The sequence below is a fragment of the Trachymyrmex cornetzi genome, unplaced genomic scaffold, assembly GCF_001594075.2.
Source record: "Trachymyrmex cornetzi isolate Tcor2-1 unplaced genomic scaffold, Tcor1.1 scaffold283, whole genome shotgun sequence".
Taxonomy (NCBI): domain Eukaryota; kingdom Metazoa; phylum Arthropoda; class Insecta; order Hymenoptera; family Formicidae; genus Trachymyrmex; species Trachymyrmex cornetzi.
The window spans coordinates 1-22,673 of NW_017297514.1; the positions used below are offsets into that span (position 1 = coordinate 1).

At 32.5% G+C, this 22,673-nt stretch overlaps 4 protein-coding genes across 8 annotated transcripts in view; 3 read left to right on the plus strand and 1 right to left on the minus strand.

Annotated features, from left to right (window-relative positions):
- Positions 1-416: 416 nt before the first annotated feature.
- On the plus strand, positions 417-21,705 carry LOC108762246 (WD repeat-containing protein 3). Of its 2 annotated transcripts, none has more exons than XM_018509160.1 (16): positions 417-489; positions 3,658-3,847; positions 3,961-4,170; positions 4,235-4,432; positions 4,505-4,678; positions 4,777-4,982; positions 5,072-5,207; positions 5,286-5,476; positions 5,552-5,747; positions 5,823-6,050; positions 6,126-6,395; positions 6,463-6,705; positions 6,788-6,954; positions 7,041-7,263; positions 7,347-7,555; positions 21,696-21,705. In XM_018509160.1, the coding sequence occupies exons 2-15, from the start codon at positions 3,677-3,679 to the stop codon at positions 7,509-7,511; spliced, it is 2,778 nt and encodes a 925-aa protein (XP_018364662.1). In that variant the 5' UTR covers positions 417-489; positions 3,658-3,676; the 3' UTR covers positions 7,512-7,555; positions 21,696-21,705. The 2 variants fall into 2 exon arrangements, with proteins under 2 accessions (XP_018364662.1, XP_018364663.1); XM_018509161.1 differs by lacking the exon at positions 21,696-21,705 and adding an exon at positions 14,350-14,361.
- LOC108762250 (probable serine hydrolase) lies at positions 927-2,791 on the minus strand. Its single transcript, XM_018509170.1, has 2 exons — positions 2,652-2,791; positions 927-2,591 (listed from the first exon to the last, which is right to left on the minus strand). Exons 1-2 carry the CDS (start codon positions 2,779-2,781, stop codon positions 1,759-1,761), a joined length of 963 nt encoding a protein of 320 aa, XP_018364672.1. The 5' UTR covers positions 2,782-2,791; the 3' UTR covers positions 927-1,758.
- Positions 7,912-10,501, plus strand: LOC108762247 (UPF0536 protein C12orf66 homolog). 3 transcript variants are annotated; one of them, XM_018509164.1, is made up of 10 exons: positions 7,912-8,075; positions 8,187-8,270; positions 8,366-8,512; positions 8,581-8,732; positions 8,797-8,937; positions 9,269-9,407; positions 9,509-9,702; positions 9,773-9,923; positions 10,046-10,156; positions 10,288-10,501. In XM_018509164.1, exons 2-10 carry the CDS (start codon positions 8,190-8,192, stop codon positions 10,456-10,458), a joined length of 1,287 nt encoding a protein of 428 aa, XP_018364666.1. In that variant the 5' UTR covers positions 7,912-8,075; positions 8,187-8,189; the 3' UTR covers positions 10,459-10,501. The 3 variants fall into 3 exon arrangements, with proteins under 3 accessions (XP_018364666.1, XP_018364667.1, XP_018364665.1); XM_018509165.1 differs by having other exon boundaries at positions 7,912-8,071; XM_018509163.1 differs by having other exon boundaries at positions 7,912-8,270.
- Positions 11,246-22,673, plus strand: part of LOC108762248 (WW domain-binding protein 4) — a 48,900-nt gene continuing 37,472 nt past the window's right edge. For both annotated transcript variants that reach the window (XM_018509166.1, XM_018509168.1), the window contains exon 1: positions 11,246-11,631. In XM_018509166.1, coding sequence (XP_018364668.1) covers positions 11,630-11,631 — 2 coding nt within the window. In that variant the 5' untranslated portion in view covers positions 11,246-11,629. The remainder of the gene's footprint in view (positions 11,632-22,673) is intronic.

A 22,673-nucleotide genomic window follows, 5' to 3' on the forward strand; every position in this document is an offset into this window, starting at 1 on the left:
GGCCGTGCTCCGAGCCGTGTGGAACCCGTAGCGTGACGCGAATGACGTAGGCCTACGTCACAGGGACGTTGCTGTGTCGTGCGATCAAATGAACACGTGACACTAGCCAAGTTCGCAATGTTCGCATTGGCAATGCCAATCGAACACGCTCTTGACACTGAGTGCAGCCAGTGCACCCCAATCGAAAACGCTATAAGAAGAAGAAGACGCGGACACAGTTGAATGAGCGCTTGCTGCTATTGATGTATTCTTCCAGATCTAGAATGCTGATTGGATGATCTAAAAGAATACACCAATAGTAGCAAGCGCTCACTCAACTGACAGATGTGATCTTGATCAATCTTGATCCATCTGAAGAATGAAAAAGATGTCTAATGTGTTTTTATTTCTATATAAGGGTATTTATAAGTATATCAGGATATTTATTCAACGATACTACTTTATTTTTTGCAGTAAAGCTATTTGTAGCCTATAATTAGGTAAATGGAGGTATGCTTGAATATTACAAACATTCCTTAAATGCACCAAATATCATTCTTGCACTTGATTATATTTTATATAATTTATCCTTGTTATTTACTGAAGAACAAAAAAGGATAAAATGATATTTTATGCGCTTTATGTGTAATTTGGAATGCACCCATAGTTAAGAGTATGTAGGGTCAGGGCTGAGAATATATTATTTGAAATACTTTTATTGGAAAAATAGTATTTGAAGACATTTGTATTTTGTATTTCAGCGCAGCACATGAAAACATTTTGTATTTTATATTTCATGAGAGCATATAAAAATATTTTGTATTTGAGTATTAATGTCTAAAAATTGGGAGTATTTTGTATTTTAAATACTGAAATTAACAATCAATCTCGTTATTTTAATTATAAAATACATAGAATTCAATTAGTATACAATAACATATGCTGTAATTAAATTATTTTATTAACCTTCACATAAACAATATTTCAAACGTTTTGACCTTTTTTCAACAGTCCTTTTCAGTGAATGTTACAAAATTTACATATTATTATCGTGTATATGTTATTACATATTCCATAATCCTATAGTGAATTTATAATTATATATTAGTCCTGATGTCCATGAACTCAACATAGATTGTCCTAGTACGATCCTTGTTTGACAAATTTTACAATATTTTCGGTAGAAGTGACATTCGAAAATTATGGTTGATTAACCATATACATAATGATTATCATTGTGATACAAACATTATTGTACTAAACTCTTCAATTTATTGATTCTTTTATCGAAATTGTCGTGTGACATTTCGTAAACTACTTCACATTAATAGAATTAACAATTACTTCACATTAATAGAAACCACCCAAGGTCAGACTGATCAGATCATTAAATAGATCATTTAGAACCCCACAATTTTTGTCTGAAATGTTTTCTTCTAAAATGCTCTATTTCCGAGATAAAACGGGTGGTCTGAGACACCCAGTATATCAATCGCCAACATCAATTACAGATGTTTCGATAAGGTTAGGTCACCCTCGATGTGCAAGTAACAAAAATTGGAGTCGGTGTAGAAACAAATTAATATGTTGTAAAAAGATAGACGAATAAGGTGTACAGTTATTAAATCATTAAGCTATTTTCGAAAATTACAAATTGTTGTCTATTATATTTAACTGGATACTTAAACCAAAATTTCGTAATTTAATTTGAATTCAGTATGACAATGGTCCATTATAAAGCGATGTGATTATACTTGTGTCTTGAGAGCATGTGGATAATTAATCATACTTTTCTAAAAAGGGATTAATAATTGCTGCTGTGTCCTTTGGATGTGTGAGATGAAGATGATGCGTTGCTGACAGAATCTCAAATTGTACTGTATCATTAGTTGCTCTCATTATTTCCAGCGTCTTATAAAAGAGTTCTTTGTTGTCACCATATAAATTAATGTCTCCTTTGATTATTAAATATGGGCATGTTATAAACTTTGCGTACTCTTCTATTTGTTCTGGCGAAAACATACTATGGATGGGCATAACTCGTATTCTAGGATCTCTATTTATGACATACATTCCATCCTCTTTTTGCGTAACACCTCTACTCATGAGTATTTTACTTGATGATTCATCCATATGTATCATATATCCTGTAGATATCTTATTCATAATCTCACTTTGCGTGTAATTTGGTTGAACATAATCTTCCTCGAGTTTAAAAAACGCATCAACTGCATTTCTAAATATAGGAGTATGCTTGCCTACACTAATAGACACAAATTTGAAAAAATCCAAAGCTATAACATATTGTAGCTCTGTTGGAAAAGTCGCAGCATACCAATATGTTGTCATTGCACTTAAGGAATGCGCCATTACTTTTATTTTTTCCCATCCAAAATATCTTTTAATTCTTTTGACTAACAAAAAGTATATCAATTCACTATACATAAATCCTGGTGGTAGCCATGAAGATAGACCATGTCCAGGTAAATCGATTGCCAGAACAGGTGTATTCTTCATGATAAGTGGTGCTATGTTATCAAATGACGCAGCATTATCTTGCCAGCCATGCAAGGCCAGGATAGGTTGTTTATTTTGTGATCCCCATAACTTACCTAAAATAAAATTTTTGTTTATAATATGAATCATGCTTGCAGAAAAAAAATTGTACATACCAGCCACTTTGCCCCAAGGTACTGGAATTTCTATTTTCTTAACTTCATGCTGTGTAGATTTACTGTATGGTTTCACTAGCTTTATACAAAAGCTTGATCTCAAACCACGAATTGTAAATTGTTTAAACATATTAAAATATATATATACCTATATATATATACATATATACATAGCACAAAATTATAAATACCAAAGTTCCAAACTTTTGTAATAATATACATATAATATTTTATACCTGTTTATATAATATCAGTGTCTTATTTTAAACTGATAAGATTTTGAACGATAAACTGGACTTTGAAACTGGTATTTATAAGTTCTCATTAGAAATGGGAAATTATCGATTGATGATTTAAGAATCGATGCTTTTTGTACAAATAATCGAATATTTTTCCAATGTTTTGGATTAGACGACATTTTCTCGAAAAGTGGAATTATCTACTGCCGCAGATAAAATTTCTGTATCAGTAACCTTAAAGGCCCGTCTACAATACACGAAGTAAGAAGTAAGAGTAAGAAATTGACCAATCACAGTCGAATGTACGTGTATTGTAGACGGGCCTTAATAAGCTTATAATAAGCTTTATTATTATTATTATTATTATGCGTTATGATGCGCACGCATTTTATCAATTCATTTCTAGCACCAATCTACATATAATCCATGGTTGAGTACACGTGCGTCTGAGTACCTTAACCTATAGTTATAACGTGTATGTTCTAAACAATCGTCAGGGTGGTCCATATATGTAATGATTTTTTATGTGATATTTGTGTATTCAAGTTCTGTGTTATTTTCAGATTACTTTTCCTAACTTTTTATATCACATAAAGTTGTTCAAATTTAAATATGTAACTCTGACTTTATCCCTAACTTTATTGACCTTTCTTTATGATTTAAATATTGCTGCCTTCTAATCTTTTACTAATAAATTTATTCAGTTTACTTTCACAAATTCTTATTATGTGTGAAGTACATTGTTCTATTTTGATTATTTTCTTTAGACTATAGACAAACTGTAAGATGGGCCTGACCAAGCAGTATTTGAAATATGTACCGGCAGGTAATGCAAATATAATTGCGAGTCCTCGATGTAATGTTGTCTTTGTAAAGTTGGATGGTCAAGAAGGTAGATTTGTAGCTGCTGCTGCATGTGAACATGTATACATTTGGGACCTGCGACTTGGAGAGAAGGTAAATTGAAGGATGAAGGAACTTAATAGGTTTGATATTTTTATATTTTATGATTGATAGTTTTGTTTTATGTTTGATATTTTTATATTCTGTGATCGTAATATTAATTTCAGGCACAAGTATTATCTGGAGAAAAAATATGCGTAACACGTCTGGCTGCATCACCTGATAAAAAACATGTCGCAGTTGGTTATGCAGATGGCACAGTAAAAACCTTTGATTTAAGTACTGGTGAAAATATTAGCATATTTGTGGGACATAAATCTGAAATAACAACCTTGGCATATGATGTATTAGGACATAGATTAGCTACTGGTTCCAAGGTTAGAATCTTTTACAAACACAGCAAAATTATATAAGTGCTTATATTTTTTCTTTATGCAACAGGATACAGATATTATTGTCTGGGACGTTGTGGCAGAAACTGGAATATGTCGGTTAAATGGACATAAAGGTGTTATAACCAAGTTGGTATTCATGAAGGAGCATAATATTATTATTAGTGCAAGCAAAGATACATTTGTGAAGTTTTGGGATCTAGACACGGAACATAATTTTAAAACCCTTGTTGGACATAAATCAGAAGTAAGCTTAATTATGTTCTTATTTGTTATTTACATTCCAGATGATTGTAGTATTGATTCAATATTGATACAGGTGTGGAGTTTCGTCTTAATAAATGACGATCGTTATTTAATAACAGGATGTAATGATATAGAACTACGTGTTTGGAAAATAACATTTCTTGATAACAGGAATATTGAATTGGATACTGCTGTTGGTACAATAGATACCAATGAAGAAAATGAGGATAGTGTGGATACAGATATGGTATGCAATTTGTATTCAGTTTATGATGTCATTTATCCTCTTTATGTAATAATTTTTTAAATAGTACTTATAATTATAAGTCCATTGTATTTTTATAGAAATATCCTATAAAATGTGAAAAAGCTGGAAGCATATTAAGAACTACAAGAGGTCGAGTTGTTTCGTTAGAAGTTGACTCCACATGCAAAGTTCTTGGATGCCACGGAGTGGGAAATTCCATAGAATTGTTTTATCTACTGTCTGAAGATACAATAAAAGATAGATTTAAAAAAAGATTGAAGAAAGAAAGACGAAAGGCTCAGAAGTGAGTTTTTAGCAGAAAAGTAATTTTTAATTTATTCTTTAAAAAATTTAAATATATGTTTGAAGTATATGTTTCTTGGGTTATACTAGAGAAGGAAATGACGCAGAGAAAGAGCTACCTACTACACCATCCCTAAAGGATGAGATACAACGATTGCCTGTTATTCGAGTATCTGGTAAAGCAAAAGGACTCGATTTAGTTATAGGCAGAGGAAATGAACTGAGAGTTAGTAACAGCATAAGACAACTTTGTATTAAATCACTTAAAATTTGTGTTATATTTTATTTTACCTATTCTGTGTAGGTGTGTGTCGGAATCAATAACAATTCGATTGAATTACATTCTTTGTTTACGGATGAAAAAAATCCGGAAGTAAAGCATTTGCGTTCAATAACAGCACATGGACATCGTACAGATGTTCGAGCTATCTGTTTTAGCTCCGATAATTTGGCATTTGCTACCGCTAGCGGAGATTCTGTCAAATTATGGAATAGGTAAGGTATCTTATGAAATATACATTTTAATAAATAAATATATCTTAGAAATTTGTTAACAAATATAATTTATAGACCAACATTATCATCTTTACGCACAGTGCAGTGTGGTTATGCACTGACGATAACATTTGTCCCAGGTGACAGGCATTTGATTGTTGGTTTGAAAGATGGAAAAATGCTTATTATTGACATTTCATCTGGTGATATCTTGGAAGAGATATCAGCACATTCCAAAGAGCTTTCGAGCATAACATTATTTCCCGACTTGGTAATAGCTTTTAAGAAAAGTATCCTAACAATCATTATTAAAATGTAAAGCTCATTAATATGTTTGTACAAATAGAAAGGAGTTGCCAGCGGTGGTGGTGATCAAACGGTGAAATTTTGGAATTTTGAACTTATTCAAGATCCTGACAATCAGATAAAAGCTAAAGTTCTTTCTGTTTTGCACGTAAGAACGCTTAAGCTCGAAGAAAGCGTACTGTGTGTAAGAATAAGTCCAAATAATAGATTTTTAGCTGTTTCTCTATTGAACTCTACCATTAAAATCTTCTTCTTGGATACATTTAAGGTATGACAACTGTTTTAGAATACATCCGTTTATATCTTAAATATTATCTTTTATTGTTTTATATTTTTATTATAGTTCTTTCTGTCGCTTTATGGACACGAGCTACCAGTACTATGCATGGATATATCTAGCGATTCCACACTCATAGCAACCGGTTCTCAAGATCGCAACATCAAGATCTGGGGTTTGGATTACGGCGATTGTCGCAGGTCCATATTCGCACATGATGACTCTGTTACAGGTCTTTCATTCGTGCCTGGTACTCATTATTTCTTTACCTCTGGTAAAGATGGCAAAATTAAACAATGGGACGCCGATATATATCAAAAAATCATCACATTGCAGGTAGCGTATTTTATTAAATACTTGGCGTATCGACGGCTTAATTACGGTATTTCCATGATCTTTATAGGGCCATTTTGGAGAAAGTTGGAATTGTTGCGTTTCATCAAACGGGGCTTACGTTGCATCATGCGGTTCCGATGGAGTAGTTAGATTGTATGAGAAGACTCGCGAACCTTTAGTATTACAAGACGTAGCAGAAGAAGAAAGAGAACAACAGGAAAACGAATTAATTACTGGGGAAAGTACTACAGTATTAGGACAGAAACAACAAACATTACCTTCTAAAAAGACTGTTAGCAGTGAGAAGGCTGTAAGTTGAATTATTAAAAAATGTATAATTTACAACATAAAAAGTATTAAAATATTTCTGTACGATATGCTTTTTTCATCAGGCTGAACTGATACTGGAATGCTTGGAAATATCTAATCAATATGAGACAGAATTGAGTAAGGTTGTTCCTTCTGACAAAGTACCACCTCTTCCCCTGCTGATGCAGGCTTACAATTGCACGAACACGGAAGACTTTTTATTAGAAATTTTTAAACGCGTTAGGGCAAGGTAAAATGCAATGGAGTAATAATGAGCATCAGAACAACAAAACTTCACATAAAAATGGAAAATATAACAGAGATTTTATGTTTTAGTGAATTGGAGGAGACATTATTATTATTGCCATTTTCTGCTGCCTGTGATATTCTTCAGAGACTCCCTAACTTGTTAAAAAACAATTATCATACTGAGTTATTAGCTAGATTAGCTCTTTGCTTAGTACAAGCACATCATGGTCCGATAGTGGCCAATCAAAATCTTTTGCCTACATTGGAGATTGTGAAGAAACTCGCTGTAGAAAAAATCTCTGCTTTAAGAGTAATGAAAATTTATTTATTGACTGCATGTATTACTTATAAGACTATTCTTTATCTGACGGATTAACGAACACTGGTTTTTAGGATACTATTGGCCTTAATTTGCATGGTATGATGTACTTGCAACGCATTTTTGAGGAACGAGAAGGAATAAAATTCTTCAGAGACGCCACTAAGAATATTGAACATAAGAAGAAAATCAGAAGAAACAAGGAGAAGGCTATAAAAAGAGCAATCATGAACTTGTAGATTTAGATGATACAAACAACTTTGTACACACACACACACATTTAGTGCAGATTTTCTTCATATATCTCTACTAGATATGTTATACATAATAATAAATATCTATGTTTTTTAATTAAATAAAAATAAATTTATTAAAAATTGATAGTTAACTGTTTACTATAATTAAAAATTAATATTCTTGTATAGTATCAAATCGTCAGATTTCTCTGCTAATAAACCAATCAAGCTTTGGTTAATTAATTAATCAAATGCCTAAAATGACTTCATTTTTCTCCTTCAGTCTTCTCCTTTATTTTTGTTTGGAGTATGTGTGGATAGTACATTTTTATTCTTATACCCGGAGGTGTCCCATTATGGTCATTGTCGACAATGTTCAACCCTTCAAGTGCTTTCCATTTAAGTGACATAAATCGACACAAACATTATTTTATCTTTCTTGACATTCAGTAAGTAACAAAGATAGGATCATGATGTAAGAAAAACTATATCTTCTTACATCATAGATAAAATATCACTTATGGTCGACTGCATGATTTTTTCATCATGCAGGACTTACCTATGTAGGTATAAATGGAAAGCATCCATGTACAACATTACAACATAACCTCATCAGTATGACAGCATTGACAGCCGCATGGTCTGTTGTTTATTCGCATATGCTGCAAACAAAAATAGAGGATGGATCACGAGGACGAGTTTCTTAACGCCTTCTTCACACAGGTCGCTCAATTATGCTCCGACAAGGCTAAAGAAACAGTTGTAAGTGAACCAAATTCTGTTATATGTGTATTAATGTAAGTACATATAAATACAGTTGCACATTCCTGTTTGAAAAAAATATAAATTTAATTCAGGAAAAAGAAAGGGAATCATGTAAACAGATGCAAATGGGTCCATGGGGAATGCTCCTGATGCATTTACCACAGATAGCTGTTGCGGAGCGTTCATATGCGGATTTAGGTTTCCTCAATACTAAAAATAAAGGTTTTCTTAGAAAGGATGTACGTATTTAACAACAAAGAAAGTGCTTTAGTCAATGATTATTGATTTAATTTACTATTATTTACAGAATTCTTTAAAAACTGTCTATGAATCACTGAAGTCTGATTTGAAAAGATTAGAGGAAATGACTAAGGGAACAAATTCCATTGGTACAACAGTCGCAAATGTTTCCAGTGAGCTGTGTCAGTTCATCACGGCAAGAATCCAGCTGATAGATTTGTTAGTATACTAGTATTTCAGCCTTCTGTTGTCTAATGTCATATTTGTGATTATTGCATTACAGCTATGAAAAAATGTACAATATGAGTGTAAATAGCAAAGTTATGAAGCATCAAGAATTGCTGCAGCATATAGAAGGAATAGTAAATTGCTATTTGTTATCCTGTTCTCATTTGGCATTAACTGCTATCAAGACAAGTTTAACGTACGTATTTTATAATATTAGTAATATATAATTTTAGCAGAGTTGGATAGTGCTAAGTTAAAAAGATAAAAGTTAAGTTAAATTAAGAGGTTTAATTTGTTTCTCATCTCTTTCCAATTCTAGAATTTATCTTTTTTTTTTATTAAATTAACTTTTAATTCAATTAATTTCATTATAAATTAACTTGTATTTTAACTAAGTTAAATTTTCAAGATTGTTAACTTTAACTTAACTTAGTTAAAAAAAAAGTTAACTTATCCAACCCTGAATTTTAGTAATATGAATTATAAATTTTATTGTATATAAGAAGCTAACTATCCTCATTGTTCAGATTAGAATGTGAAATACTAGTACAATTAATGAAAGCACAAGTGGAAGTTCAAAACTGGAGATTTTTACCAACTCTGATGGCACTCTATGGAGCGCAAACACGAATGTCAGCTTGGGAAAGAACTCTGCAGAGCAAGGAGGTTAGCAATATATAAATAAAAAAGAGTATAAAAGTAATATTTTAATTCGAGACTTTTAAATCTAATTTTTATCAAGTATTCTAACTCAAGATTTTTTTTAGTCCTGGAAATTGGGTTTTAGTGCAACATTTCTCAAGGCAAATCAACAACCAGCGTTGTATCAATGGCTGATGAAGCTCCGCAGTGCCATATTAGCCAAGTGTTCTCTGTATTTCCACACTACTTTAAGTCAACAAGCTAGTCCAGGAGAAATGAGGAGTATTATGAGCAAGCAGAGTATAGATTACTATCATAAGTAAGATACATACATACAGCATATTGTTTTGTTACTCGTATAGAATATGCACTGACAGATACTATTTTAGGATACAGAGTTTTCAGCGAAAGTACGATATACTAGCGGTACTGATAATCTTCGACTCCAGAGAAACTGAAAATTCAGGTTCTGGATACAGACATCCAGCAAGAGGAGCAAACTCTTTTGAGACTTTCCCCGTTGTTGTTTGTTGTCCTAGTGTAAGTATAAATGAATTTTTTAAATAGGTTTTATTAATATAAGTGTATATTAATATGTATACAAATAAATAGTACAAAGTGTACATAACATCCTATGCTTTTTTATAAAATTAATCTTTCAGACATTCACGCAGAAACCATCGGTACATTTGGATAATATCCATACCAAGATAAAGGAACGGCACGCCGAACTTCTTGCTATGGACAAAGTGATTTGCCATAAAAGCATGAAGGTACGCTCATTAAAAATAATTTTAAACATTACAAATAAAAATAGAAATGAAAAAATATAAATAATCTAAATAAATGATAAGCAATTTAAATAATTTGAAGAATTACTCCATATAAATTAATATTCCTACAGGATTCGTGTACATACTCTTTCCACAACACCGATCCCACAATGACTCTCGTGATTGTATTTGAAAACGGGAAACAAAAGGATAAAGAAACCTACATCACATCGTTTATGCTGGACCTCTCTATGCAAATTAGATGCAATAAGGTTTATGAATGTCTTAAATTATCAAAATGAATATTTGTGCGATGAATAAATAAATCATAAATATCAAGTTATGCCAAAGATCTAACTATGTTTATAGTAAAAAATTCATTAATATAAATTTATATCGATATCACAATGTATAAAATAATAAAAAGAAAGTTTATTATATGTATGTATACAACTCATAGTCTTATATATGTTTCTAAATAGTAAAAATATTGTACTAAAAATACTTACACAGGGAGAATTGAAATAAGAATATTACAACTATTAATTTTCTTGACTAATTATTGACTGATATTATTTTACTTTATAATATATAGTGACTCTTAATTTTTATATATTTGATCTTATTATATATTATAGATTGAAAATAGAATTGTTTTCTACATTTTTATTATCTATAATATCAATAATGACAAAAAAATGTTTCTTAAAAACTTATTAAAAACTTCTATTAATTTTCAATTATTATCGAGATCTCTGTGGTTGATGCTACGCGATCACTATAATTATAAAAAATAATTTGTAATATCATTTGAGTGTTACAATATTTAATTCCTGTAGATGAAATATTGAACAGAATGGTTGCGTTCAGCAGAAAAAGCAGTTTTGCAATCGTTATAAAATTCTTTAATATGATTGGTCTTACCCTTAGTTCCTCACTGGATCTAAATCTATAAATCAATCATATTCGAGAATTTTACAACAGTTGCAAAGCTACTCTTTCTGCTAAATGCAGCCATTATTGCGATATCCTGAAAATGTCGAAAATTGAAAAATATTTTCGCAAATATAATTAGTGTCAGGCATTTCTCGGTAGATGGTGCCAACATACCGAACGCGATCAGCCGCCGGAACAGCTGGGATCAGCTGATTGAGCTGATATTTTACGTGTTGTGTTGGTTGAGATTTTTTTACGCTGTATGTAATTTATTAAACGTCATTTCGTCGTAATCTGTGTCGATCCGTGATTGGTCGTGTACGTGAAACCGTACGTCTTTTACGTTTTCGAGTGCAGTGATAAGACCGGATGAGGCGCAACAGTTTTGCGGATTTGCGGCGTTGCGAGGTTATGTGCGTTAAGTATCACGAGCGTTTTGTGTATCTCTTGTCTTCGGGACGCAACGAAGATCAATAGAGTATTGAATCGACTTCCCAACTGAAGTATCAGTGAGATATTGTCGGTGAGGATACAAAGATGTAAGTGTTGCCTTTTATCTGGTCTTCGCGGCTTTCTGTTTCGTATATTAACCTTTTCGGAGTTGACACCAAACAATTACTGAGGCTGGATCTGTAAGACCCATTTAATTTATGCTAATGAAAATTTAAAAGACACCAATTAATTTCAAGACAATTTGTATAAAAAAAATTTGTATAAAAAAATGAATGCTGAAGCTGTGTTCCAAAATTCATTGCCAGCATTGAAAATCTGTAGTTTACGTTATGTGCACTATAGATTTTCTGTACTGAATTGTAGAACAGTCTAAATTTTGTAATAAGAAATTTAGAAATATATATCATAAAGGAAATTGAATTGTTTGACATTTTTGATAAGGAGATTTATAATTGAGTGATTCCACAATAAATTCATCGTCAACTCCGGAGGGTTCAAGTACAATTGTGGACATAAATACAGACATTTTGTTTATCTTAAGGATTTGACATGATGGAAGAGTTCCTTGTAAATCCTGCAACGTAATTTTCTACTTCTTTTATGGAGTAAACTCTGGAGTAAATGACATCAGTCTTGTCTTTCTATTAGCTACTTATAATGATCAATATCAAATAAATAGGAATTGCTATACTGAGAAAAAAATTGTTCATTTGATTAAATTAATTTAGTTTATCTTTCGATAAATAAAGTATGTATTTAAGTCGAACATATTATATTTTGACTTAATATATACATTTTCAAAGGAAAAGAATAAAGATAACTAAATTAATTTAATCAAATAAACAATCAATGCATTGAAAAATGAGTATTTATTCTTGAATTTTTTTTTAAAGAATGAGATTAAGATCCACATATCTGCTTGACAGATAAGACAGGATGGTGAAAGCTAAAATTCAACTTATTAACTTTAAAGATAAAATTACATTCTTTATTTATAGTGATTGATTTTTTAAATTAATCGCTTACTTACAATTAATCCTATCGTAACAAATTCTGTATTTGCAGAAGAGTGCTCGCTTATAGAAATTTTATCTTGAGAAAAATGTGAACAATTTCTCAAGTATTAAAATGTCTATTTATATCAAGAAGGTATTTCCTAGAAATGCTACACGCTAAGCTCTACCGATACGGTAAAACGTTCGCCTCGTTTAAAACATTGCTGCACTACACATAAAAACACTCGATTCCGCAATGAGCGTATCAAGCAATAGCGATATCATGTATATATTCTCGTCCTTTCTATGCAACATCCTGTCATAACAAGTAACGAGAGATACAGATATCTTTTCTTTATCGTTTCAATTATTCAAAACGTTTTAAGCGGAAAGAAAAATATGACTCTTTGCTTTCCTTTATTATTTCTGATAGTAGAAATTTAAAATGCCTATTACGATCGAAGCTGGTTCTTTATTGCTTTTTTTTAAATAATTCCATCTTGAATTACTAATGTACACTATATATGTACTTGCATATATACCATATTGCAGTCTTTTCAAACTGCGCGCCAAATTGTTTTTTCCGGGCTATAAACGCAATTAAAATTACTCTAGTAATCGCGAATTAAATTGACAAGCAATTTAACAATTTAATAAAATAATCTTAAATCAATCATTTATGATGTCTTTTTAATAAACTTTTGACGTAATTCATAAATTTGGAAATGAGAAAGACTAATAATTTATGATGAGACAATAATTAATTTTTGTCAACATAAATTAAGTGTACAATTGTCGAGGGAGAGAGAGAGAGAGAGAGAGAGAGAGAGAGAGAGAGAGAGAGAGAGAGAGAGAGAGAAACATCTGCAGAAAAATTTAATTACTTCCTGTTAATAGTTCGAAATTATTTTATATTCCGAAGTAAAAATAGCTATCTATACATAATTGCAAAAAATATTAAAGTTTAAGAAGTTGAAGGATTGCCTAAAAAATTAATAAGATTTAGCTGCGTCTTTCTCTCTTGCTTATTTTAGTAGAATTACGTTGCGGAACACGAGTACAATGTCTTACGTGTTTCCGTGGTAAACGTCTCAACTTCCACACTTAGGCAAATTTACTTTTCGTATCATTTAACAAGTCCGCGGTCAATTAATTATAACATACAGGTCACGTAATACGGCGCGTTAACAAAGCTTACGTCCTTGCAACAGCTTATATTTCCTGATTATATATTCGTTAAAATAATTTTTTCTTATCTGTAAGAACGGTATAATTATTCATCTTTTTTTTACATTTACCACCGCAAAGCACTTGTCGCACGCAGCGTGTCACAGCGACATTTTATAGCGCAGTGCAGTGCAAGTATCTGAACCTAGGTGATAACGCTTGGCATAATTCACGCTGTACTTCTCGTAAAACGAATCGCTGCTCCTCTGAGCCACGTGCGTGGATTTGTGACCGGCGAAAGTTAATGGAAGCCACCGCGCGTGATGTCTGTGAAGCTGCACCCCCCACCATCGAAAATCAAGTTCGGAATAGGTCAAAAATTTTGCGCTAATTATGCGCTAATTTTGCACCCTATTCCGAAATTTAGCGCTCCAATCGTTTAGCAGATTTAAAAAAAAAATGGGGGGGTGCAGCTTCCCAGAAAGCTGCAACTTCCCCCCCCCAAAAAAAAATATACAGGGCACGTACACAACAAATAAGTGAACAGAAAATTTTGCGCTAATTTTGCACTACACAATAGAGCCAAAAAAAATCAAAATATAGCGTCAATTCGAACATAGAGCGTTAATTCCAATATTAGAGCGCGCCGCACACTAAAGTAAATTACCTGATCGTCAAATAATTAGGAACCTCGATTGATTATGGTATCAAAATAATCCTTAGACATTCTAGTTTCGAAATATGTGCACACTGAATTTTGCGATCACTCTTAGGTCAGTCAAAATGATCAAAACGTCGCGGAAGACCGCGCGCCGCGCCCTTAAATTCGTTATCAAGAGCGTCAAATAACTATGCACTCGATTGATAATGGTATCAAAATAATCCTTAGACATTCTAGTTTCGAACGCTCTATATTCGAATTGACGCTATATTTTAATTTTTTTTGGCTCTATTGTGTAGTGCAAAATTATCGCAAAATTTTCTGTTCACTTATTTGTTGTATACGTGCCCTGTATATTTTTTTTTTTGGGGGGGGGGTTGCAGCTTTCTGGGAAGCTGCACCCCCCATTTTTTTTTTAAATCTGCTAAACGGTTGGAGCGCTAAATTTCGGTATAGGGTGCAAAATTAGCGTATAATTAGCGCAAAATTTTTGACCTATTCCGAACTTGATTTTCGATGGTGGGGGGTGCAGCTTCACAGACATCCGCGCGTGTACACATAGACTTAGGCGAATTTTGTATAATGCGATTTTAATTAGGGTAACTCCAGTATTTACGCCGCGCGAGGATTCGCAAAAGTCAGAAAAAATAGGAGTGCGGCGATTTGCACATAACCTTTGCACTCTGTTGTGTTATACTTTTATGTTATATTAATATTGTATTATGATTTCAGTTTCCTACTGTTAATATTAGTAAAATTATTGTTAGTTGAATCGATTTGTCAATGTAATGAGTAGCGCAATCATATATAATCCACATAAAATGATTATTGTAGAAATTGCAAAAGGCTTAATAGTTATTTAATGATATAAGTGTAAAGGGATAGTAAAGAATGGAGCTAGCAAAATACAAGTGCTTGGCTCTTATGTTCTTTGCTCAACTTGATGTCTCATACAATATACTCGTATTCCATTTGTTTGGGATACGGCATTTGTAGAGGGCGAGATTTATGCCCAAAGTATACAAAGTGCGCAGATTGGATTCAGTGCACTAAATGCAATAAATGCATTACATGAAATATGTACCTCATAATACTTGCGATATATGCAAAAGATTGTAATTATTATCTATTACTCCATATACATATTTATCATTGTTATGCCTTAATAAAATTTTGTAAACATATTTTATAAGTTATTGTATCATTTTACGTCTTATTTCTGAGCATTATTTGTAATTTTTTCATGAACACCGTATAAGTAGCCGTATTCTATCCTAGGATGTACAGTAAAAATGCAAGCGTTTGAAAAAGTTCTATTTTTTAATACGAAAAATAAATATTTCAGATTTCTAATATTTTTTTTCATAGTAATAAACAATATAAAGTTTTTACTGGTATAGTTCATTTATCTTAAACATTGTAAATAATATTTAATAAGTTAAGTTTTTGTTAGGTGCGGCGTATATATACCGGAGTTACCCAAAGTTTTTTTTGACATAATTAAAAAAAATGTTTTTCTATCTCTCTCTTTGTTATTACTACAATATTTTGATTAATTCGGCTCAATTTTAAGTTTCTAATTGTAGATTTATCGAACTAAAAATTCGTTTCCGTACTTTTGCTTTGTTGAAAAGGTTTCATTAACTCGTTTGGAACAAAACAAACTTAGAAGAGTAAGAAAGTAACTCCTTTTCCAATTGTTACGTCCCATCAGAATTTTTAATTTCACTCCATCTTTCTCAATCCTCTGTTCACTGTATCTTCATTTTACTGGGCGTATAACTTACGGCCGCGGCCGTATCTGCTAAAAATACAACTTCCTTGACATGGGTGCGGTGTTATCTCGCTGATTCTCACGTGCGTAAACCGAGCGCTCTGCCGTAATAATGCCACGTGCTAGCCGTGCACCGAAATTAGAACCGTTTGACTATCTAAGCGGAGCTTTCTTCGTTATAAATGTAGACGAACGCGGTGTATCTCTTGAAGAAATGTGCGAGCTATAAGAAGCATGCGTTTTTCGAGAGAGGAATTAGAAGTTACTTTTTCTTTTTTACCCGACGAAGAATGTGAATTATTATTGAAATTGGAAAATCTTTACACTGAAAAAAATTTCTGGTTGAAAATGGACGAATCAGAAATTTCTGGTTAAATTTATTAGAATTCTAGTTGAGATAACCGGAATTCTGGTTGATACTATATTTCTAGTAAAATCTACTAGAATTCTTATTTTTACCAGTATAATTATTAATATTAATCAGAATTCTAGTTATCACAACTAGAATTCTAATAGACATAACCAGAAAATTCTGATTCGTCCATTTTCCAACAGAATTACTGTTTAATCCAACCAGATTATTTTTCTCAGTGTACTAAATGATCTGAAGAAGAATTTGAAGTAAGCGACAATTAATTGCAATTATACCGTTCTCTTAAAATGTTTCAAAAACGAGAAGGAAACGATCTCGAAAATAATTGAATGATTTAATCTAAAACACCTTTATATTGTTTTCTTGAAAAATTCATTATTAGAATTTATGTTTTCTTGATTTATGAATAGGTATTGTGAGATGTTTTCGCACAAAGAAATCGGATAAGATCGATCAAATTTCCATCCGTTCAATCTCTCTACGTATACTCTGCCGTACGACTAGGTCTGTAACTGTGTCGCATTGCATAGAGCGATGGCAATAGCAACTCCATTGTACGCCTCTCCCGTATCTGTCTGTACTTAATAAGCGAATGTGGGACATTTGGCGCTTGTTATTGGCCAACACAACCGGCGTGTGCCTACATACGCGACTGTCAGGGATACTCGGCGAAAGGAAAACGGCATCTCCGTCGCATCGGCGACGTCCCGCCTCCATCAGATCACATCGACGCGACGTCTTTTCACGTAGCTTTCCTGACCCGAGACGCCTAGACGCATTGCGTCGGTGCCCTTGCCAGAGAAACGCCGCAATACTGTCCTACCGCGGCTACGTTGCGACAGGCTCTTCATCTTGTTCTGCCTCCCCCGGCAACATTTCTTTTTGATGATCGTCTGCAGTCCTTCGAGTACAGTACGCTTTCACTGGATATTCATAAAGATGCCTTTATCTTTGCTCTTTAAAAGATTTATTATTCAATTATATATTTATATACAGACAAGACTGCCACACACATAGATCTTTTTTTATTACAAATTCTCAGACTGATGGCAAATTAATTTCTTTTTAACCAGATAATAAAGACTGCCTAGAGATTCTACAACAGAGTCTGCCTACGAGCGATTTTTAACAAAATGAGAAAGGAAGATATATTTATTTCTATATATAGTTCTTCCTTGCACTAGAACAGTTTTGCTGAAGTATTTAAAAATTTAATTAGACACAGATCTGAAAATTCGTTTATTGGACTATCAAAATAATTATGTATTACGCTGAAACTATAGTTGCTAGAATGTCAAAACTTTTTGCAACATTGTTCAGTATGCTTAAAATTCCTGCGTAATTATTTTGATGATTCAATAAAATTGTTTTCAGATATGTATCTAGTTAAATTTGTAGATACTTCAGCCAAAATAATTGTTTCTGTGTGTATATATACCTACTATCTTATACTTTAACTTATACTGTTCTACTCTATAACTTTATTTAATTATCTTAATTAGGTAATTTTTATCTTAATTAATAGATTAGAATCAGACTGTATAAGTTAGACTGGGATATAAAATATATACATATATATATTTTTTTTTCTTGCAGGATTTTGATAAAATCGTTCGAAGACTGTTCTCTAGCTTTGCCTATATTACATGCCAGCATGTATTATTAATTTATTAATACTGATATGAATTGAATTGTTTAATACAGAATACAATTTCCCGACATTTGTATGAATGTTTTTTATCGCATGATAAATTTAAATTTTTTTAAATTCTGTTAGACACACAAATCGAATTATCGAATTAAAATTTCGTATGATATAAACCGTCTGACGCAATTTCTGGCGATCACGCCTCAATTGTAGACTCCGTTAAATCGAATAGTGTCTTTAGACGCCTGTTTGCGTTCGCGTCTTCTCTGGGCATATTTGCGTAGGTACAAATAATAGTATCGCCGCTGCGCATCTTACGTCAGCCGCACATGGCGCGAGATGCACGCTCTAGAGATGAGATATTTCGAGTAATCGGAACGGCAGGGAACGGAGATTTAATCACGCGCCAACATACACACAAGTTTGTCCCGGGTGAGAACTTAAAGTTAATTACTAACGAACGAACTCGTTTTCTAGATTTAAGATTCTGTTTACAGAAACCGTTTTGCTTTCGAAACAAGCAAGCTATGTTTCTGCGTTGCTATTGTTTTGTCTTTAGTTTGTCGATTGCACGTCTCAAATATTTAGGAATAAGAACGAGAGCATAGAGTTTTGCATAATTCATAATGCATAAGGTATAAGAAAATGAACCAATCAAGATCCTTCATTTCTTTCTTTTCCGTGAAATGAAAGACTCTGATTGGTTAATTTTCTTATTCTTTATATATTATGTATCATACTATGGTCTATGTTCTAGCCTTAAATCTTTAGGGCTATAGTCCTAAAGATAACCATAACATCGTCTGAACCATCCAACAAAAAGTTGCTATATCGATTTACATAACATATTCATTGATCTATCTTATGCTAGCTACAACAATAGGTCTGTTCTGTTTAGCTGAACTTTTGCACCAGTTCATCTTTCTTCCTTTTCTCTCCAGGAGGAAAGAAGAGAAAGAAAGATGAACTGGTACAAAAATTCAGCCAAAAAGAACAGGCCTAATATGTTATGCATTTTGCATGGTATAGCCCTTATTAATATATATGATATATGATGAACAAAGAATGTCCTCTTAAGAATATTTGACTGTGGAAATTGAATCATTTTCAAATCAAGAGATGCATTATCATGCTAGAGAAAGTCTATAGTCGTAGTGTCTAAGAGGCCATCGGCTTCACACACGAAGTAAAACCGCGAGTGCTACTGCCACTGTGGATTCTATTTGTGTCAAACAATATAAAGTAGAGACGTATGTGCCCGCAGCTTCACTGCGGTTACATAAGTGTTGACGAGGGGAAAACGTACAGAAACGTGAGCGCATGGCCGTCGCTGCCGCGATGGGGAGACCAGCCGCATCACCTTGCGCTTTAATGAAATTGAATTTGCACTCGGGTATGTATCAGATTATACGTTTTGAATTCAATATAGAGAATGCCATATCCCTCAAATCGCACGTCTTTCAATCTTTGATGCAAGAAATCCATCATGATTTAATTATTAGCTTGTTCCAGTCTTTGAAATGTAATATTATTAATATCAAACTTATAAATTCTATTAATTAATTTATCCTTAATATAGTTATAAAGTAACTTCATTAATTTATTATAGACTTACAAAATAATTCAATTTATTGTAATGCTTATGGAGTGAACTTACAATTAGTTTTAACAATATAGAATCTTTCGTAAGAATTTGCAGAATAAATGTCAATTGATATTATTTTTTCTCCTTATTTTCTTGTCTTTTTATAGAAGATTTGTATTACATACTGTTGTTGTATTATGAATCTGTGATTATTTGAATATATTTACTCTAAATTTTTTGAAGTGCTGGAATCTCATTCTAAAGAGTGAAAATTGAGCCAATTTTGAAAAAGAGTGGCTCAATTTTTAATCTTTGAGAGTGAGATTTCTATTCTTTAAAGTGAGATTCACTCTAAAAGTTTTAAAAAGTAGCTTCGCGGTTAGTGTTCTATTGACTGTCCTTTTATGATAAAAATTATAAGATTTTGTGGATAATTTTAAATTTTATATTTCAGTTTTGATATATTAGTTTTTTTAATAAATAGATTATAAATAATTACGATATTAGAGAGAAAGAGAGAGAGAGAGAGAGATATCGACCGACTCCGCTCGAAACGGTGTCATTGACCGTTAAAAATTTGATTCTGGTATAATTACAACGAGATCGATTCGACGCGCCGTGATAGATAACGTTGGAGCAATATCTCTCCGCGACGTATAAATATCTTTCCGAATCTTGAAAAATCTCGCAAATAATTAACAAGCTGATTCTCTCGAGAGCAGGGATGAGGGTTTAATGGACGTGGCTCTACTAGACAAGTAGTGACGTTTTGACGCGTGCCTCGGCAAGATAAATCGCTAATGGATCCAGAAACCCGAGACATCTGCGATAATACAGCGAAGATGTGAAGGATCTCTCACCCATCGTAAACGTAGGAATATGCTTAGAGCTTTTTTCGGTATCGTCTTTCTGACGAACAATTCCGTCCTGCGTTTATTTTCTCGCGAAAGTGAAGGAGCAATCATTATTTGTTTGCAGCATTTATAAGTCTAAATCCACAACCCTGCTTTAAGAGACTGAAGCCGTAGAACCGTAAGAAATTGATCAATCACAGTCGATTATTTTTCTCATATTCGACTGTGATTGGTCGATTTCTCATGGCTTTACGGCTCACGACCTTTAAAGCAAGATTGTGGACCTAAACTAAGGAGAAAGAATAACTTCCGAGCAAATGCGCAAATAACTTCAGTGAGCAATGGTAAAATTTTCGAAGTTCTCTCGCCTCGGCGATATACTCATGAGGAAATTGAATTCCGCTCGTATTAGCCAGGTCCATGTAAGTCGGAAACGGTAACTGCTGATTGCCCGTAACTTATTCCACACACATACAAAGGTGCAGTTTCTCCCCTCCTTTATTATAATCTTCTACGACGCACATCTCCATTTTTATAGCATTAATTGAAATTCATAGTTCTGTGCGACTGTCATATCCTATTATTATCTTTAATATAAATTACATCCGTTTTGTTTAAATTAATAGTATTGCGAAGAAAACGTAGCTTTTTTAGCGCACATATATTCGTAGCTATATCCATTTGTTCCGGCTGTCATAATTTTGGCTTTCTTCCAAATCTTGTCACTGAGCGAAGAATTATTGGATTCTTTGTAAGCTTTCTTCTCAGATTTTATCCGTCGAACAGTGGGAAACACTTAAATGCTTACGATTATAAAAATATACTATATAGGTGATACGTTAATTAATTTAATTATTTCATTTGTGTTATTTTCTGCGTTGGTCAAATTGAATCAAGACCGTAATAAACAAAATGCATACATTCCTTTATTACTCAAATTTTATTTTATTATTCACGTTTACACAAAGTGAAATGCTTGCATTAAATTCCCGTGATATTGAATTGCTGTAGAAAATATTAATACACAGTGTTCCCTGTGTTGCTTTTAACTGACTGTGACAGGGGAATTGTTTAAATTACAAATTCCAGGTAGCGCGCACGCGTTGCATTTATTTAATAATAAATAAATTATTCACATGTATCAGTGTTAGAAATTGATAGCCAACCAAAATCTGTGATGTATGACAGAAAAATATCATTTTACTATTAAGAAAAGTTTAGTTTATTCAATTTCAGTTTACTTTTTTCTTTTAGGTAACATTTATCTTTATTAAAGAATTTTTCTTGATAACTTAAAATTTAATTATTACGAATTAAAAAAATTTATTATGTAAATTTATTATTTAAATATTATTATTTAAATATTATTATGTATTCAAAACATGAATTTATTTTCTTTTAAAGAATATTATAAAATTTTTTTTAAAGAATTGACTTATATAATAAGCAAATCGAATTTATTTCAATTTAATAATCTTGATTGAAGTATTAAACTTTAAATAATATTTAGAATATAATTTAAAAAATTGACTTCAGAATATATTTTGAATAAATTTGATGCAACTGTGATGAAACTTATGATAGATTTGCGAATATATAATTTTCGAAATACTTGAAATAAGTAATTAATATTTGAATATATAGTATGTATTTTTTTTCTCTGTGGAAATAAATTGCGTATACGTGATGTTAAACATGACTCATATAATTAATGATCACTTTGTTTCTCTTTGAGCGTGAAGATAAATAAAAAATCCACACATTACATTATTTATTATTTAGGCTACACGGAGCCGTATGTATTGTTGATGATGAAAATAAACGTGTGGCGGATCCAGAATTCCATTTCGCTGCCGATCGAAACTGCGATCACGCAAGGCGTGAATCGCTTAAATAGATGAGACGCGATCAACGGACGCGCTTTTCATCACTCATCCGGAAACTTAGGCTAAGATTTAAACATTAGTTTCGTGACAGTTTAATATCTACGCCTTGGCACGAGACGTGCAAAGCGCACTAGCTACTAGATCTTCAGTAGCGATGTTGAAACCAGACTCATGACACGCTCGGA

Bases quoted from the DNA above. Each gene is read 5' to 3' on its own strand.
- LOC108762250 (XM_018509170.1), bottom strand. From the start codon at position 2,781: ATGTTTAAACAATTTACAATTCGTGGTTTGAGATCAAGCTTTTGTATA. The intron at 2,592-2,651 runs GTATGTACAATT...ATTTTATTTTAG, and splicing joins ACCTTGGGGCAAAGTGGCTG to GTAAGTTATGGGGATCACAA.
- LOC108762246 (XM_018509160.1), top strand. From the start codon at position 3,677: ATGGGCCTGACCAAGCAGTATTTGAAATATGTACCGGCAGGTAATGCA. The intron at 3,848-3,960 runs GTAAATTGAAGG...TATTAATTTCAG, and splicing joins ACCTGCGACTTGGAGAGAAG to GCACAAGTATTATCTGGAGA. The intron at 5,208-5,285 runs GTTAGTAACAGC...TATTCTGTGTAG, and splicing joins GCAGAGGAAATGAACTGAGA to GTGTGTGTCGGAATCAATAA.
- LOC108762247 (XM_018509163.1), top strand. From the start codon at position 8,190: ATGGATCACGAGGACGAGTTTCTTAACGCCTTCTTCACACAGGTCGCT. The intron at 8,271-8,365 runs GTAAGTGAACCA...AATTTAATTCAG, and splicing joins ACAAGGCTAAAGAAACAGTT to GAAAAAGAAAGGGAATCATG. The intron at 9,408-9,508 runs GTTAGCAATATA...GATTTTTTTTAG, and splicing joins GAACTCTGCAGAGCAAGGAG to TCCTGGAAATTGGGTTTTAG.